The sequence below is a fragment of the Apis florea genome, unplaced genomic scaffold (assembly GCF_048593485.1).
Source record: "Apis florea isolate Af1SG1 unplaced genomic scaffold, ASM4859348v1 contig_3587_pilon, whole genome shotgun sequence".
NCBI classification, from domain to species: Eukaryota; Metazoa; Arthropoda; class Insecta; order Hymenoptera; family Apidae; genus Apis; species Apis florea.
The window spans coordinates 1,584,315-1,599,997 of NW_028256789.1; the positions used below are offsets into that span (position 1 = coordinate 1,584,315).

General features: G+C 44.6%; 1 protein-coding gene across 1 annotated transcript in view; it reads left to right on the forward strand.

Annotated features, from left to right (window-relative positions):
• The window catches only part of by (focal adhesion protein tensin), a 146,203-nt gene that overhangs the window by 110,937 nt on the left and 19,583 nt on the right, over window positions 1-15,683 (forward strand). Inside the window, 3 exon segments of the mRNA XM_086914406.1 lie at window positions 39-188; window positions 3,750-4,047; window positions 4,367-4,604. Coding sequence (XP_086770532.1) covers window positions 39-188; window positions 3,750-4,047; window positions 4,367-4,604 — 686 coding nt within the window.

Genomic DNA, 15,683 nt, shown 5'->3' on the forward strand with positions numbered 1-15,683 from the left:
GGAAGACGAAGAAAAGCTCATTCCGCGCATCTGTTCAGGGGAAGCAAAGAACGATTGGGTGTGGCTGTGTCCGCTTACATGAACTACAGCAGCATCTGCGGCGGACGTGATCAGGCGTTGGACAGGTTTGCTATGAGGAGATTCCTCGACGACAAGATTGGATCCCTGCAGGTTCCATCGCATCGAAGGTAATCACCGCGGTGCATGACGTTACTCGCCTGTGTTGACGTTGGGACGATAAAGCAAACTTTATCGCCTCTTAGTCGCGAATAACTCAGATAATGCTCGACGACGGGCGTGGCCGCATCCAGCAACCACCTCGCTGAATCCCGCGTTTCATCGCGTTAATTCCCTCTGTTTCGAAGGGAAGCGGTTCCTTCCTACGAATCCGCTCCTCTTACGTAAAATTATTACGTCGTAATTAACGTATGCGCGCCGTGCAACAAAGTTAATTGGTCTTGGTCTTGAATCGTGAGAATAGGATTCTTTTTTTTTCTTTCTTTCTTTTTTTTTTTTTTTTTTCTTTTTCGAAACGTTGAATAAGCGTGAGAGATTTCGGTTAATTGATCATTGTGAGAGGAGAATAGGAATTGGTTAGCGGAGTAACTCGGTTTGTTATCATTTTGAAGCGATCTTTTTTATTATCGGGCAATTAATAAATTGTAGAGAGACGCGTGAAAATATTTTTTACACGATTGCGTTTATTAGTTTACTCGTGTTTTGCCCGATTCTAATGCGTATTTGATGACTCCGTAAAAAGTGGAAGTTAAAAGCTTTCTATATCATAGCGTCGATAAAACGGTCGTAAAAGTCCCGTAAATTCTATGATAAAATACTCTACTCAAGGCCGATATAATTCTCGAACTATGTAGTCACGCTTGTGCGAGTTAACAGATATATCTGGCTCATCCTTTTAAACCATTCGATCGAATAGATACGAGATTCGTTTCGTAAGGCTTACTCGTTCCCCCCGCTTTCGAAACGATTCGGAAACTTGTACAAATTATGAATTAGTCCCGCGCGTCGACGAAATTTTTTTAAATTTAATCAATCTAATTAAGAAAAATAAATTTCAAAAATTATCGCACCCGGACGAATATTACGAAAGTTGAAAAAGCGGTAGAAGGTGACATCTAGCGAAAATTTATCGAATTTTAGGAAAAACTCGAGTAACGATTCTAAAACTGCACGGAAGTATAAAACTCACTTCACTAAAGGCTAAATTAATCCCAAAATTCGATCGTTCTCGAACAATGATCTTATTCTTATTCCACACTCTCGCGCAGATTTCTTTTAAATATTCTCATATAATACGATAACTCGTTCCTCGACAGAGTCACGGAAAACCACTCGTCGCTCGATAAATAATCCGCCTTCGCATCGCCAGAAGCGTTTCGACGCTTCGTATCGGAAGCGAATCGAAAAAATTCGGTCGAAATAACCGAATAAACACGATCCCCCTTAGGTAAACCTGTCAACCTCGCGGCAACATCCCGAGCGAACGACCGCGCGTTTACCGTCCACGTCTGTTTAAGTTTGAACGTTGGCACACGTAATGATCCCCGATCGAAGCCGGGGATATCCTTATACGCGGAAGGCTGCACGGCAGTGCCGCGTCGTCTTCCTCGTTCCATCGTCCGCGATCTTACATCCCCCGAACGATCGAGTTTCCCCATTAATTCCACGAGCGGCGAGCATTAGCATGTCGTTAGCCGCGAACGTATGAATCCATTATCGAGAGTCGAGGCTCCGGATGCGACCAACCTACCTCTCCTCGTGTAACGCGCGTCAGCTCGTCGATAGAGCGCAGCACCTCGGGTGCCACCGAGGCGAGCATTCTTTTTTCTTTTCTCCCCTCACCCTCCTTGGCCAGAGGGGATCGAGGAGATGGTATCTGCTTCGTTACGAGCGACACGCGGGATATTCGTGAGAGATCGGCGGGAAATTACGGTCATGAGCGCTCACGAAGCTTGCATAATCGACAGGTATCCTTGGGTTCTCTCCGATTTCTTGATCTTCTCCTCCGATCTTCCGCGTTTGCCGCGCGCGCATTCAAATTAATCGATCGTGGTGATCGATCCTTCCTTCATGGGGACGTTTGTCGAAAGTTTTTCGGCAGACGCGTTGTTTCGAGTTTGGAACGAGGGATCGGTGAAAGGGCAGAGGTGAGAAGTAGAAAAGTAGCGATTCGTGGCCGGATATTAATTACTAGCACGCGAACGAGTGTCGCAATCGGGGATGGTACAATACTTTTGCGCGATGACCCGTTCTTTTCTCGCTCCCTCGAGTGTTTCGTGATGGAAACGAGTCTCGAGTGACCATCCTGGTTGGTGGTTGGTTCACCGATGGGATTGGATTAAAGGGAAGGGAAAGGAAAAAAAAAAAAAATAAAAATAGGGAAAAAGTAAATTTACCTTGACCTAAGCGTGAATAACATGATACTCGGGAGTGGAAGCGGTATTTAGGCGTTAATTGCTGTATCGTGTCGCGTGTCGTAATATTTCCATTATGAAATTTCAGAACACGCTAGTCGCGTCTTTACATTTTTTTTTTTTTTTAATGACTGGTTGTATTAATATTGGAGTTAAAATTTGGAATTTTTTTTTTTTTACGTGCAATTATCAAAAACGTGCCTTTGCTACCGATAAATTTGACTAATTTTATCTTCGCAGTATTTAATTTGATTAAAATTTTACCTCAAAATCGGATGAAAACCCTATCGAAATTAGGAAAACTTTAAACCGCTTTAACTCCGAAGATATTAATTCCCGGTCGATGGGTGAAAGATCGTTAGAAGCGGGGAACCTTTCCCTTTAAAACGCTCTTTCATTTATCCCGATACGACTTCCGGTTCCCGAGATATCGTCGAGAAAAGAAGAGGTAATTTTTAATATTTGCCTCAAGTCCGATCGAATCCTATTAAAATTAGGAAAAATTTGAATCGCTATAACTCCGAAGATAATCACTCGCTGTCAATGGGTGAGAGATCGTTAGAAGCGGGGAACCTTCCCCTTTAAAACGCTCTTTCGTTTATCCCGATACGACTTCCGGTTCCCGAGATATCGTCGAGGAAAGAAGAGGTAATTTTTAATATTTGCCTTAAATCCGATCGAATCCTATTAAAATTAGGAAAAATTTGAATCGCTATAACTCCGAAGATAATCACTCGCTGTCGATGGGTGAGAGATCGTTAGAAGCGGGGAACCTTCCCCTTTAAAACGCTCTTTCGTTTATCCCGATACGACTTCCCGTTCCCGAGATATCGTCGTGCAAAGGAAAAGTTAATTTTTAATCGTTTATCGTCTCCATCCTTGTTTCCTGTTCGGAATTCTCGCTCGCGCCTCGCCTCACTGACCTATCCCAAACTCCAGACAAGCGACAGTCGCGATTCCTGGAAAAACGTGTAGTACGCGTTTCCAGGGAAAAAATGTAGGTCACTAAGTCGCGGACCCATTCATAATTTTGCGCTATGTTGAACGAATACGGGAACTTGGAGTCCTTATATCTCGGCGACCGTTCGAGATATCGAGATAAAACAAAAAGGGGCTTCAACGGCACACTTTCCTCTATTTCCTCCGCCGATTTTGATCACGAAAATTTAACTTTTTCTCACACTTTTTTCACACGAAAAATCGAGATTCTATTCGTGATTTTACGCGAATGCGATGATTCGGTAATCGCGATATAAAAAGCATTTACGTATTCGCCATGGAATACTTCTAAAAAGTGTTGCTGTTCCTTTTCCTCAGGTACATCAAATATTTCAGCGGACTTTTATCAGGCTCCTTAAGGATCAGCCAATCCCCGCTCTATTTAACGCATCTCACCGTCCTGGGCGTTCCACTCTTCGAGCCAACGGGTTGTCGGGCATTTCTCAAGGTGTACGAAGGTCTGAATCCCGTATACACCTCGGATCTCTACTCCGTGACGAATGCTCGCGAGTTCACCGTGAATCTCGGGGGTCTTCGTCTGAGGGGAGACATTCTGGTGAAATGTTACCATAGAGTGTACTCGAAGCAGAGCCGGGAAGTAATGTTTTCCCTGCAGGTAAGACCGAACTACTCCACCAAACTTTCCCAATTATCTTATACTATAATAATCGACATAATCGCATTCGCCTTGTATTTCATTTGTAATTTTTTTCCCCTTTAATCGTTCCACGTAAACTCCACGTCCCTTTATCAACCCTATCCAACCCAATCTCGGCAGAAATTCTCTCCCATAAATTTCCTCTCCAATTCTTAATCACGTCGACACTCGTGTAGACACTCGATGATAGATAGTGGAACATTTCAGCAGGACGATTTAAATCGAGCTCGAGTGCGAAATCGCAAGAATCGTAAGAAGTGTATTTGTGTTCTCGCAGTTCCACACGTGCGTAATCACGGAGAACGTGGTTTCCTTCCCTCGATCGGAGCTCGACGTCGCCTGCGACGATCCAAGATGCCCACCTGACAGCGTGGTCACGCTGTACTTCGCCACAGACGCCAAACGTCAAGACGGGCCTGTGCCAGCTCCGACGCCCGCTGTCCCCCACGCCTCTGCGCATCACGACCCCATCCTCCACTGGGACAGCTACACGAATCTCGAAATCAGCGACGACGGTGAGCGATCATTCACGTGTTAGTTGGTCTTGTTATTATTCCACGCTTGTCAGCGTCAAGAGTGGTGGTGATAGCGGTGGTGGTAGGTTACGACGAAGGAATTTCAAGAAGTCGCGGTTGATTAACGACGAGTGGAGATGGGAGAGTCGGCGTGGCACTCGATTAGGTTAGATTAGAGTAGATTACAACGCGGCCGTACCAATTTGGCGCAATTGCTCGTGCGTTAGAGCTCGGGTTACGCGGGGAGGTCGCTTCACGAGGTTGAGGAGAATTGGAAGAGGGTGTCGAAAACGAAGAGGAAAATTGTAGGTTAGATGGTAATCTACGTGTGTCGCGTAATGTGCGTGGATCGTATTTGTGCGTGACTCGAATATTCTATTATTATTAGTTTATCTTTCTTGTTTCTTTAAGATATTTGTTGAGACAATAATCGTGATAGAACGTTGTTTCTAACGTATTTTTACCGCTTCAAGTAATCAGGGCATAAATAGTATGATCTATCATCAGAACGAAATTGGCACGAAGAAAGTGAGGAAATTTCAGTTTTTACAACCGTTGCTTCAAAATATTTTAGACGCGATATTTTATTTTGTCCCTTCTGCTCGAGAAACAATGTACAATCACGTTTTAGAATCGTGTTCCTGACGGTTTATCGGGAAAAGTTTCGATTTGGAGGGGACTTGGTGAGAGACGTTGCTCGACTCGTCGTGCGATTAATTAAACCGATGGACAAAAACTCGCGCGAGTCGCGATTCAAGTGACGGAAACTCTCCCGGGACTAATTCGCGTTAATTTTCGTCCTGATGGTAGCCAATTAACCTCGATCCGTCGGCGAGAAGCGGTGGAGTCAGAAATACACTTGGCTCGGAGAAAGAAAGGGTTACAGGTAGGAAAGAAGAGACGAAAACCTAGCTGTTAATGCTTAGGTGTTATTTAAACTGGGTGACTAACCACTCGCCGGAAATACGTCCTGTCAGGCAGAGGTAAAATGGCGGTTTATTCGCCGCGACAAACGCGTTTTCGTCCGGAAATAGATCAAAGGTCGTGCCTAAACGGGCCGTCCACGATGGAAGGAGAAATCGTATAAGTTCGATTTCTTTTCATTCCTGCTATCGCTTGTTTTTCCCAAAGCCATCTTGCGATTATCCTCCATGCTTCCACATCTCGTTTCTTCATCGATTTAATTATATATCCTCGAAGGGACGATATGAGAATTTGAAGATTTTATAATCGATCTCGAGCTTCGCAAGAATTTGAACGTTTGAAGATTTCGGGAGGAGAAAGTTTGAAAACTCGACGAATCTTTCCAAAAAAAAAAGATAAAAGATGGAGAAGATTGGAAAAATATCGAAATATCGATATTTCTTTGATATCTTCCATATCGATGAAAGGGCAAATACAGTGCACGGATGGATGGTGCCGCGAACGAATTCTGGTCCCGATTTCCCCCCAAATTCCGACCTACGTTAAACGAAACGGAGCGAATCGTCGCCCACGCTTCTCTCGAGATTCGCCGAACCGTTTCGAATATTCGGAACGGTTACATCAACGGTGATGCGTCCGGCGGGGAAAAGAAACGGGACGAGATGAAACGAGTCGACGAGTCCGATTCAATTCGTTTCGTTAACGATCGGCCCATGCCTTCGACAAAGCTGTGACCTAAATTGTTGCCGATGGTTACATCGATGTCTCGAGGTTTACGACGAGGTTGAAAACGATACCGTTAAGCGAAAAAAAAGGCAAGAACGACGGGGAGGAAGGGGAGGAAAGAAGGAATAAAATTTAATCGCGGTGGTGATTCGTTTCGTTAACAAAAAAAAAAAAAAAAAGAAAGAAAGAAAGAAAATTTGGAAAGAGAAGGAGAATAAAATAAAACGGTTTGCCCCCGTTTGTCATGTCACGACGAATCGATTATACATTGGTTTCATTTTTCGGGCTACATTTATATTCCGTCAAATCCGGCGCGGATTTTCTTCCTGGTATTGACGCGCGTCGCCTACGGTTTTTCATCTCTCTCTCCACTCTCTGTTGTCTCTGACGCAACGTATCGAAACGTGGATTCGATAAATACATCTGGCTACGGATCGCCACTTTTATATTCGACTCGGATAATTGAAACCACTGGCCGCTCGGGATAAATTCATGAATTTCCACTAGATGGACGGTCGATGGGAATTTTCGTTTCGTTAAAAATCTACGTATGACTCGTATGACTCGTGTTTTCCGCTCTGGTTATTTTTCGCAAAGTGGAAAAAGCGGGGGTATATGCATAAAAGGTGGAAGGAACGATTATATATATATATATACTAGGAAGAACGCAACGAACCTTCGAGTTGAACCTCGAGGAATAAAGTGGTAGGTGTTGCGCGAGTGAACCCACATGGCGCACCCACGCCATGGAAAATAAGATTCCAAGAGGTTGTTCTCGCTTTACGAACGATCGAGTTTAACGAGCCGATACGTTGCAAGATGCACGAGTCGGCCGACAGTGGGAAAGCTTGCCTTGAGCTTGCCTCTTCTCTGTTCTTTCCCCCTGAGAGGAAGAAAATGCGAGGATACGTTATAAGATTTTCTCCATTTCCGTTCGCGCGTTTCCTCGAACGAGCTCTCGTTTCCAGATGTTCCAGAGTTGAATCGCCAAGTATTTAAATTTACTTTTCACGGGATAGATTGGAATATTCATAAACGAAAAATATTCGAGGAAAATTATTCTTTCCAAGAATTCCGTGGAGCGAAATTAATCTTGAAAACAATTTTTATGCAACGTCAATATTGGGACTCGTATTCCCTTTGATCGTCGAGATGCTCGTCGTGTAGGATCACGTGCAGAGTTAATTTCATCGGAAGGATCCCTTTTCGATCGAATTTTATCGAAGAGAGCGCACTTCCTCAAGGAAGGAAGAGAAGAAATTTTATTACATTTGCTCTCCTGGATGGAATAGGAATAGGAAAGCGAAAGGACAAGGAGATAAAGACGGAATGCGAGCCTTATGGGAACGTGGGAAATCTAGAATCAAGAGCACGCCCCTTAAATCAAATGGTACAGGAAGAATATAACGAGGAGTGTTTTTTTTTCCGCAGCCGATCATTACGTTTGTCTCCTTTCATTTGCAAGATTCCTTATCTATTCACTGCCTTTCGTACTCTCTTGATCCTTTATCGTGAATTTCTTCCAACAACACCCAATGATCGTGATGACAAGAGGAATTCGATCAAGCTGTTATCATCCTAGATATCCCGGCTAAATGTCAAAGTTTATATCGAGATTGTTCGATCGTTTTCTAAAGATTCTAGGAAATTTTCTAGGAAATTTTAATCTATGTAATATTTGCATTTTTTTTCTCCGTTCGTTATTGAAATTCTTTTCTGCCAGATTTTTTTATTCTTTCTTTTTATTCCGCTAGAATTTCTTGCCTTCTTTTATTCTTTCCTGAAATTTATTCGATAAAAATCGAATTTCCTCAACTTTCGTTCCTCAGACTGCTACAGGGAAACTTTAAAAAATAACTTTTTTGAACTTACATCGAATTCTCGTATTAATCTTCGATAAGGCTCTCTTCTCTCTACGTGAGAAATTGAATTTCTTATTAATTTCAAATGCAAATAATTCTAACGCGATTCCGTAATCTCGAATCTTTTCGTGTACCATATATTCCGCCGTTGTTATGGCTAATGATTAATAAATAATTGATAAATGGGTCGTCCGTTAAAATATTTATGCATACGAAAATAGAAGCATACGGATAGCTATATGCGGGTGCTGCTACAAAGTGCAGTTTATCCTTGAAGCCCGCCACTTGATGCTTTAATTTAGAACTTTGCTATACCGCGAACGCTATTAAAACCGTCGAGCGCACCCGACCAATTTTAATTCCAAATATTTCCACTATCTTTTCTTCATCGAAACCTTCCCCCAGTTTACTCTTCTCCTCGCCGCACTTCCTCCATTCCTCCTTTTAAAGAAATATACGAGAGAAACGAATCGGTCGTTAAATATCTTCCGCCCGAACGGTTCTCTCCTTCCCCAATTTATAGAAAACCGCTTCTCCCTCCCCAACTCTGTCCCCTACCGATAAACTTTTATCGGCCGTGGGAAGAAATAGCACCCACGAGCACGCGTGAAACGAACGATTGTTTTCGACCATGTTTGTCTCGAATATTTGATTCTCTGTACGAGAATCGAGTAGAAAAGAAGTAAAACTCGTTTCTTTTTTTCCAAAAAAAAAAAAAAAATTATTTATAATATTATAAAGAAGCGGAAAGTGGACAACGGTGGGCACATTTTCGGAAGGTCGATCCTCCTCGACGAGAAGACGGAAATGTAAAGAACTGTAGAAGAAGGTGGGTCCCGATGGTGGGGAGGAGTTTGGTTTATTCTTGGCGTCGGGACGAGACGGTGCTTTAAATGTTTTCGCGCAATTCTACGAAGCACGAAGCCTCGAGCGGATTATACGCCGCTTCGTTCGGTGTGCGCGATTTTGTTTATATTATACGAAGCGTGGTAGGAATTTCGTTTGTTTATATATCGACCCGCTACGCCTCGATTTCGACACGGAACGACGCCAGACACGAAACGACATTCGACGTGGATGGAAGGTTTTCGTATTTCGTAAGTGGAAAGTTTCTTTTCACCGATTTTCAGAATAAAGAAAAAGCATCGTTACTTTATCAATTTCAACTCGATTGCTCGTACGAATCGCGAATTTTTGTAGAATTTCTACTCGATACACGACTTAGTTCGAAGCGGGAGATCTTATTTTCGTGATTCGCGCATCAAAATTCCACGTTGTTAATCGTTAAAGAGATACAATTGGTTTCTACGAATCCACGGTGTGTATTCGACGGCGTGCACGAGGGGAATAGAGACTTCTGGTCCAAAATTGGTAAATCGGCCTGTCGCTCCGCCACTCTCGCTCCAAGAAACGACACGATCCGGTGGAAAGTCTGTTCTTGGAAAGGCCGTTCGTAAACGTTTGGAAAATCGTGCCTTGGATGGACGTTGACCACGAATGTGGACAAGATTTCACCTACGTAAACACGCTGTCAATCGCTTTCCTCCATCGTTCTCAGTCGGATTATCGTTTAATCATTTCTATCTTTGTTCCATATATCGTTCGATCTCTCTTTCCGATCGTTGCCTCCGAAGTGAAATCCTTCTTCTCTCGTTGCAATCGTGGCCTTTGCCTTCCTTCGAGAAGAACCAACGAAACCAAACCATTCGCCGGATGCATTAATTCCGATCCATGATCGATGATTCGGATAAATTATGAAAATTTTTTTCCTCGTCGATTTTGGCTTCATCGATGATCAAAGATAGACTCGTATCTAAAAAAGGAACAACGAATTAACGAAGATCAGGTTGGAGAGCCAACTCTTGTAGCCAACGTTGCTTTGATGGTGTAAAAGTAATGGTAAAAGAATTACTGCTCTAATAATTTTATCAAAGTAGCGGGTAATCTCTGTTACTTTGATAACACCTTGTAAAAGTATTGTTAAATCGTTCGTGTAATGTATAATTTAGGAAAGATATTTCAAATTGTGTAAATTGACGGAAATTGAAAGCAGGAAATACGAAACAGCGAGAATGAAGACGATGAGTTATACTTTCGCTCCATTAACTGCGAAAAAAATAATTGATGGATACGTTTGACGGGGGGGGGGAGGCCACGTTCAAGTATAGGGGTCCCTTTAACGGGGCCCGCCACAAAAGGGTTCGAATCAGTTGCACAATGGATATCGAAGTGACGAGATATAAAAATGCAGCAAGAGAGTTGCTCTCTGGGGTTGGAGTAAACAATGGTGACGTAACAGCAGGAAGACGTACGACCAAGAGCGACAAGACAATGGCCTGTTGTCTCTGTTTTCTCTCCTCTCGACCCTTTCTCTCCGCCTCTCTTCTACTCTCCTGATCCAAAGTCTCGACGACGAACATTTTCTCTTCCCTCGTTTCGCCGCGCACAATTTCTTCGACAGTGACCGAACAAAAGGCTGAGGTCGTGCCGTGGAAACGACTTTTGAGAGTCGGCACACAAGCTTTGTTCCTTCTCCCGTCGAGTTAAAAATAATCTCGAACCGGAGGCATTCGCTTGGAATCGATACACGTCGCATCACGAATATTAAAGTCATTCGACGTTTACCTTTATTCTTCTTTCCCCCTATCTACTTTTTTACGACTTCGAATTCTCACCTCCTTCACCTCAATCTTGATCTCTCGAATTTCACAAAATTTCACCGAAATTCCCACCGGATATCGGGAAGAAAAATTTTTTTTACCTTACCAGAGAAATATTTGTAAATTTTTCCATACAAGCGCCACGAAAGTCATCCCTCGAATCTGTGCACGAAACATGCGACGAGCTCGTCCGAATTTCGGTTCGCTTTCCCACGAAGTTCGGTTATTTTTTCGTGGACGCGCGTCGCCTCGCCTCGCCTCACGCACAAATCGTGCACGCGTCCTTGTCCCAGTTCGGCCACCTAGGAATACCGCTTGCCACTTGCCAACGCTAGCCTGACCAACTTTTCGCTCCGTCCTCGTCACTGGCCGACAGAAGTAGAAATAGCCACGATACGCTCGGACGAGCGCGAGCCGCGGAGACAAACATCGATCTGGATTTACCGGTGATGAATCACGCGCCGCTCGATTTACGATTTTTCATCTCCTGGGGGAGGGAACAGGGAAGTTGGCGACAACTTTCGAGAAACTCGGCCGCGCCTCGAGTCGTTGACGCGATTCAGAAGGAATGTTTCCTTTAAAATCGCGCGAGTGGAAAATTTTTCTCCGCCGATTTTTCGTCTACCCGGAATCGGGGGAGAGACGTCTCGATAAATTGAATCTTGTATTTTGTATTCGTAGGAGGATTGTGCGATCGTAAATATAAATAATATGTGCATCGAGTAAATAATTTTACGAGGCATTGAGGATTCGATTAAAATTCTATTTTTATATGGAGTTGTGAAACGAAAGGTGTATTAAGCTCGTGTTTCAATAAATTCGATGAATGAGCTAAACATACGAACGAATAAGACGAGATAGACAATTCTGCACGAAGATTCTTATTTTGTTATTTGTAAATAACACGTTGTTAAAAATCAAGAAAAGAATCGTACAGTTAATTACGAGCCGTCAGTTTAATAATATCAATGGACGGTGAATTACGGTAGAAAAGATGACGAATGAAAAGCAGGGAGGAGAGTAATTACGCGAGCAAAATAGGATCTTTGAAAGCTTCCACTCTCTGCTCCCTCTAATAAACGGTTGGGTGGATGATTGTCAGGAAAATGTCAGGAATACAAAGTACGGCGTTGTCTTTTGTTCCGCTGGAGCCTCTAGCAATTGAAACAGCTGATTTGTATGTATAAGTCATGCGACGAGGATGCTCCTCCGATCCAGTTACGTCTCATCTGTGTAAATTTCTCTCGCGACATGCGAGACCATTATTCGGGTTGACCTGTGCCTCGAACCCCGATTATTATTAGGCTACCGCCAATTTCAGCCTCCTGTGCTTATTCAACGAGATCGGTCGGACACGGCCGGCCCGTGATTAGTAATCGTTACGGGTGTCACGTGTTACGATTCTCGTAAACGCGACACACTTGACACACCGGCTGTGAAACTTGCACCACCACTGTTTATATCTCGCGTAATTTTATTGCGACGATCGTTCGATCGAGTTACGCGGGCCGCAACAACGGATCGGGTGTAACGATAAAATACGATCGTGGCATCGATTTATTTCGAATCGATCGAGTTAAAATTAAAGACGGAACAATGAAAACAATGAAAAGAGGAGATTTTTCTCTCTTTTTCGAGAGAAAATTAGATCTTGTTAAAGTTTCAGACGTAAACGCGTTTCGAAACATCTTTCGTTCGAATCTAAGAAGGATTTTGTAATTCGATCTTCCATCATCCATCCATTCAAGAAATCGAAATGAAAATGGTCGAAACGAAGGTGGCGATTATTCGACTCGTGTTTGAATCGCGAGGAGAGGGCAAATGAATGGCCGGCAATTAATAATTCATCATCCGGCGGCGCGATGATTGAAAGGCCACGCACACGCGTGCGGGGACGTGTATTGGAACGGCACGCATTGCAAAGGACACGTGCCATAACGCGTAATACGCATCCTATGCTCGAACACGCGACGATTACTAATTTTCGAGATGCGTTCGTTCTGCGCGATGCACATCAAGGAAGAACCGACCCATTGTTTTCGTCCATCATTTTACGAACGCGCCTCAGAATTTATATTTTATCGCGTCTGAATCGTAATGGAAATCCTTGGACCGACTCTTTGATTTTTTCCCATCCCTCTTCGTGCTTTCTCTCCTGCCAGGGAAACGTAATATCCATTTTTAATCTTGGCAACTCGCTTAAAAATTGCAATTGTACTCTCTCGGATGCATTAAAAAGTTGGAAATCAAATTTTCACGAACACGTGGAATTGAAGACACGGAGACTCGCTTTATTCCTCGTAACAGTCTTTTTTCGAATATAAATACGAGAATTACAGACGCAATAGCAACGTTTAGATGCGTGTCTTTCCCCCTTTTTTTTTTCTTTTTTTTTTACAACGAAAGATACAAAGATACAAATTACGAGTGGACGCAATGGGTATAAGGTTCACAAGAAAAGGATTTATTGGACGGGAAAGTTACGCGAATCGTGCGAATTCGTTGGAATCTATCGATCGAAGATAAGAGAAAAGTGGTGGTTCTCGTGGAGGGAACGAGCCCACTAGCAGGAACGAACGAGTTGGAACAAATGAAAGAGCATGCAGTACACGAGCCCTGCCTTTCTATGCGCCCCGATTGAAGATTCTAAAGACAGATTGTGTGGCCGCCTGTGTACGTTTCCTCTCGTCGGGGAGAGGAAAGGGCCGAATTTAGCGGCGTGGACCGTTTACTCGGGCCAAACCGACGAACGATGAGCGCGTACGCACGCACGCACGAAATATCGAGTCGAACGATGGAATCGCGGCGAGGATGACGACGAAGCAGAGGCAAGAGCTGCGGAGCTGAGTGTTGCCGTAGAAGGACTGGCGACTGGAGGCCAGTCGAATGGGTAGAGGGGCCCACCGTGAACACGCAATACCCGCGAGGAGAGTTGCACACACGCTTACGCAGGTCAGGAACCACGTGAATGATACTGGTTGCCTCTGCGCAGAAATTACGCGGCGAGCTCTTCGAGGAGATGGAATTTTCGCGAAGTGGAGGGAAGTTGATGGAAATCCGGGTCGAATTATAAAATTTTCCATCGGATTCTGATATTTCTGTCGATTTTCTGCGAACGACACGCAACAAGCGAGATGAATTTTTGCTTCAGAAAATAATCCCATTAATTTTAGTGGTAACATTGCGCAACATTTTCGACACGATATTAAACGGTCGAGCTGCCAAAAGGAAGTAACTGACAGCCAAGATTTCGAGCACGTGTAACCTATCCTATTTTCGAACCAGACGCGCCAACAATAACCAGCGAAAAACATCCCCCGCCCGAGTAACTTTTCGTTACGTTTCGAAAAGAAAGAAAAGAGAAACGAGCGAGTACACGGAACAAGAAACGGCTCGCTTCAGACCGATGGTGCACGCGCGCGCGCACAGTCACAGGCGCGGATTCGGTATCGTAACGCGGCGAGTACTCGTGTTTATTCATGGGCAGAACGTGGAGGCAGAAGGAGAGAGAGAGAGAGAGAGAGAGAGAGTGGGGGGGGGGAGGGAGAGGCTTTGCCATGCCAGCTCGTACGTTGCGTAGGATGAAAACGAGGCCTGCCTCCAATGATGATGACGATAGCCCCGGTTACACACTGGTGAACGATGGTGTGACGTAGCCATCGGGTGGTGGTGGTGGTGGTGGTGGTGGTTGATGCTGATCGCGATGACGGCGGATGGTGGAGAGCGGTGGTGGTGATCACCATCGTGCAGCATTTGCAACGTACAGTGCCGTTTCTGTGCTCCCGGTGAACGGAACACGCGTTTCTTCTCGCCCGACCAGAATCGCCTTCTCGCTCGCCTGAAAGACTCGATCGACTTGGGATACTCCGCCGTTTTTTAAACTGCCCGACCTTAAACTGGAATTGGGATCAAAGGTGAATCTTATCTTATCTAATATCGATGTATTCTCCCGAGGGAGAAAAAAACAATCGTGTTGAGACGAATTCGCGCGACGACCCAACTTCTCGCGCCTCGTCCGTTCCCTCTCCTCTTCCCTTTCCTCCCAATTCACGTGCGCTCGAATTTTTTCCCCCCTCTCGATTCTTCCCCCAAAGAAATGATCACGCCCCCGCCTCGTATTTTTCGTTACCCGAACAAGGTATATCCCGTTGCCCGCTTCCCCATCGCCGTCTCACGAATCTCTATAAGGCCGTCAAACGAGTAATTCGTCCGTACGTCTCCCTTTCTCTTTCTCTTTCTCCGTTTCGCACGCGCTCAACCCGAGTCACCCTGTCCTTCTCCCTCGCCTCGTAACAGCCGCGCTCTCTTCCTCGTGGACCCTCTGCTGCGGCCTGCTCTTTCCTTCTCCTCCGCGAAAGATAATGACGGTGCCGCGTACGGCCGTCACATGAATAGAAACCGGCCAATGGCGAATTTTACTACCATAAGACCGTCGACGAGTAATCCTCACGGGTCCCGTGAATGGCGGGAAAGGAGGGCGGAAGGGAGGAAATAAAGTGAACGAAGGTGGAAGGGGGGAGGGGGGGGAAGGGCGGAGAGAGGAAGGAAAGGAGAAAGAAGGGAGAACCGGCTAAAGCGATGACGTCTCCGCGCGAGAATCTAATTACCATATTCACCTCGACGAGGCAACCTTACGATCCTCTACCGGTTGCACACCGCTTATTAATACGTACGGGCTCGAATACGGGTACGTATTCGCGGAGGTTGATCGCGAACACATAGGAATGGTAACATCGAGACGAAACGACGAAATTCCTAGATGAAATCTCCTACGATGTGTCGATGCTTCTCGATATATGTGTGTGTGTGTGTGTACATACATATATATTTTTTCGTTTCTATCCTCTAAGAAAGGAAGGAATCCCGCTCTCTCTCGTCTTACGTTTTTTTTTCTCGAACGTATATAA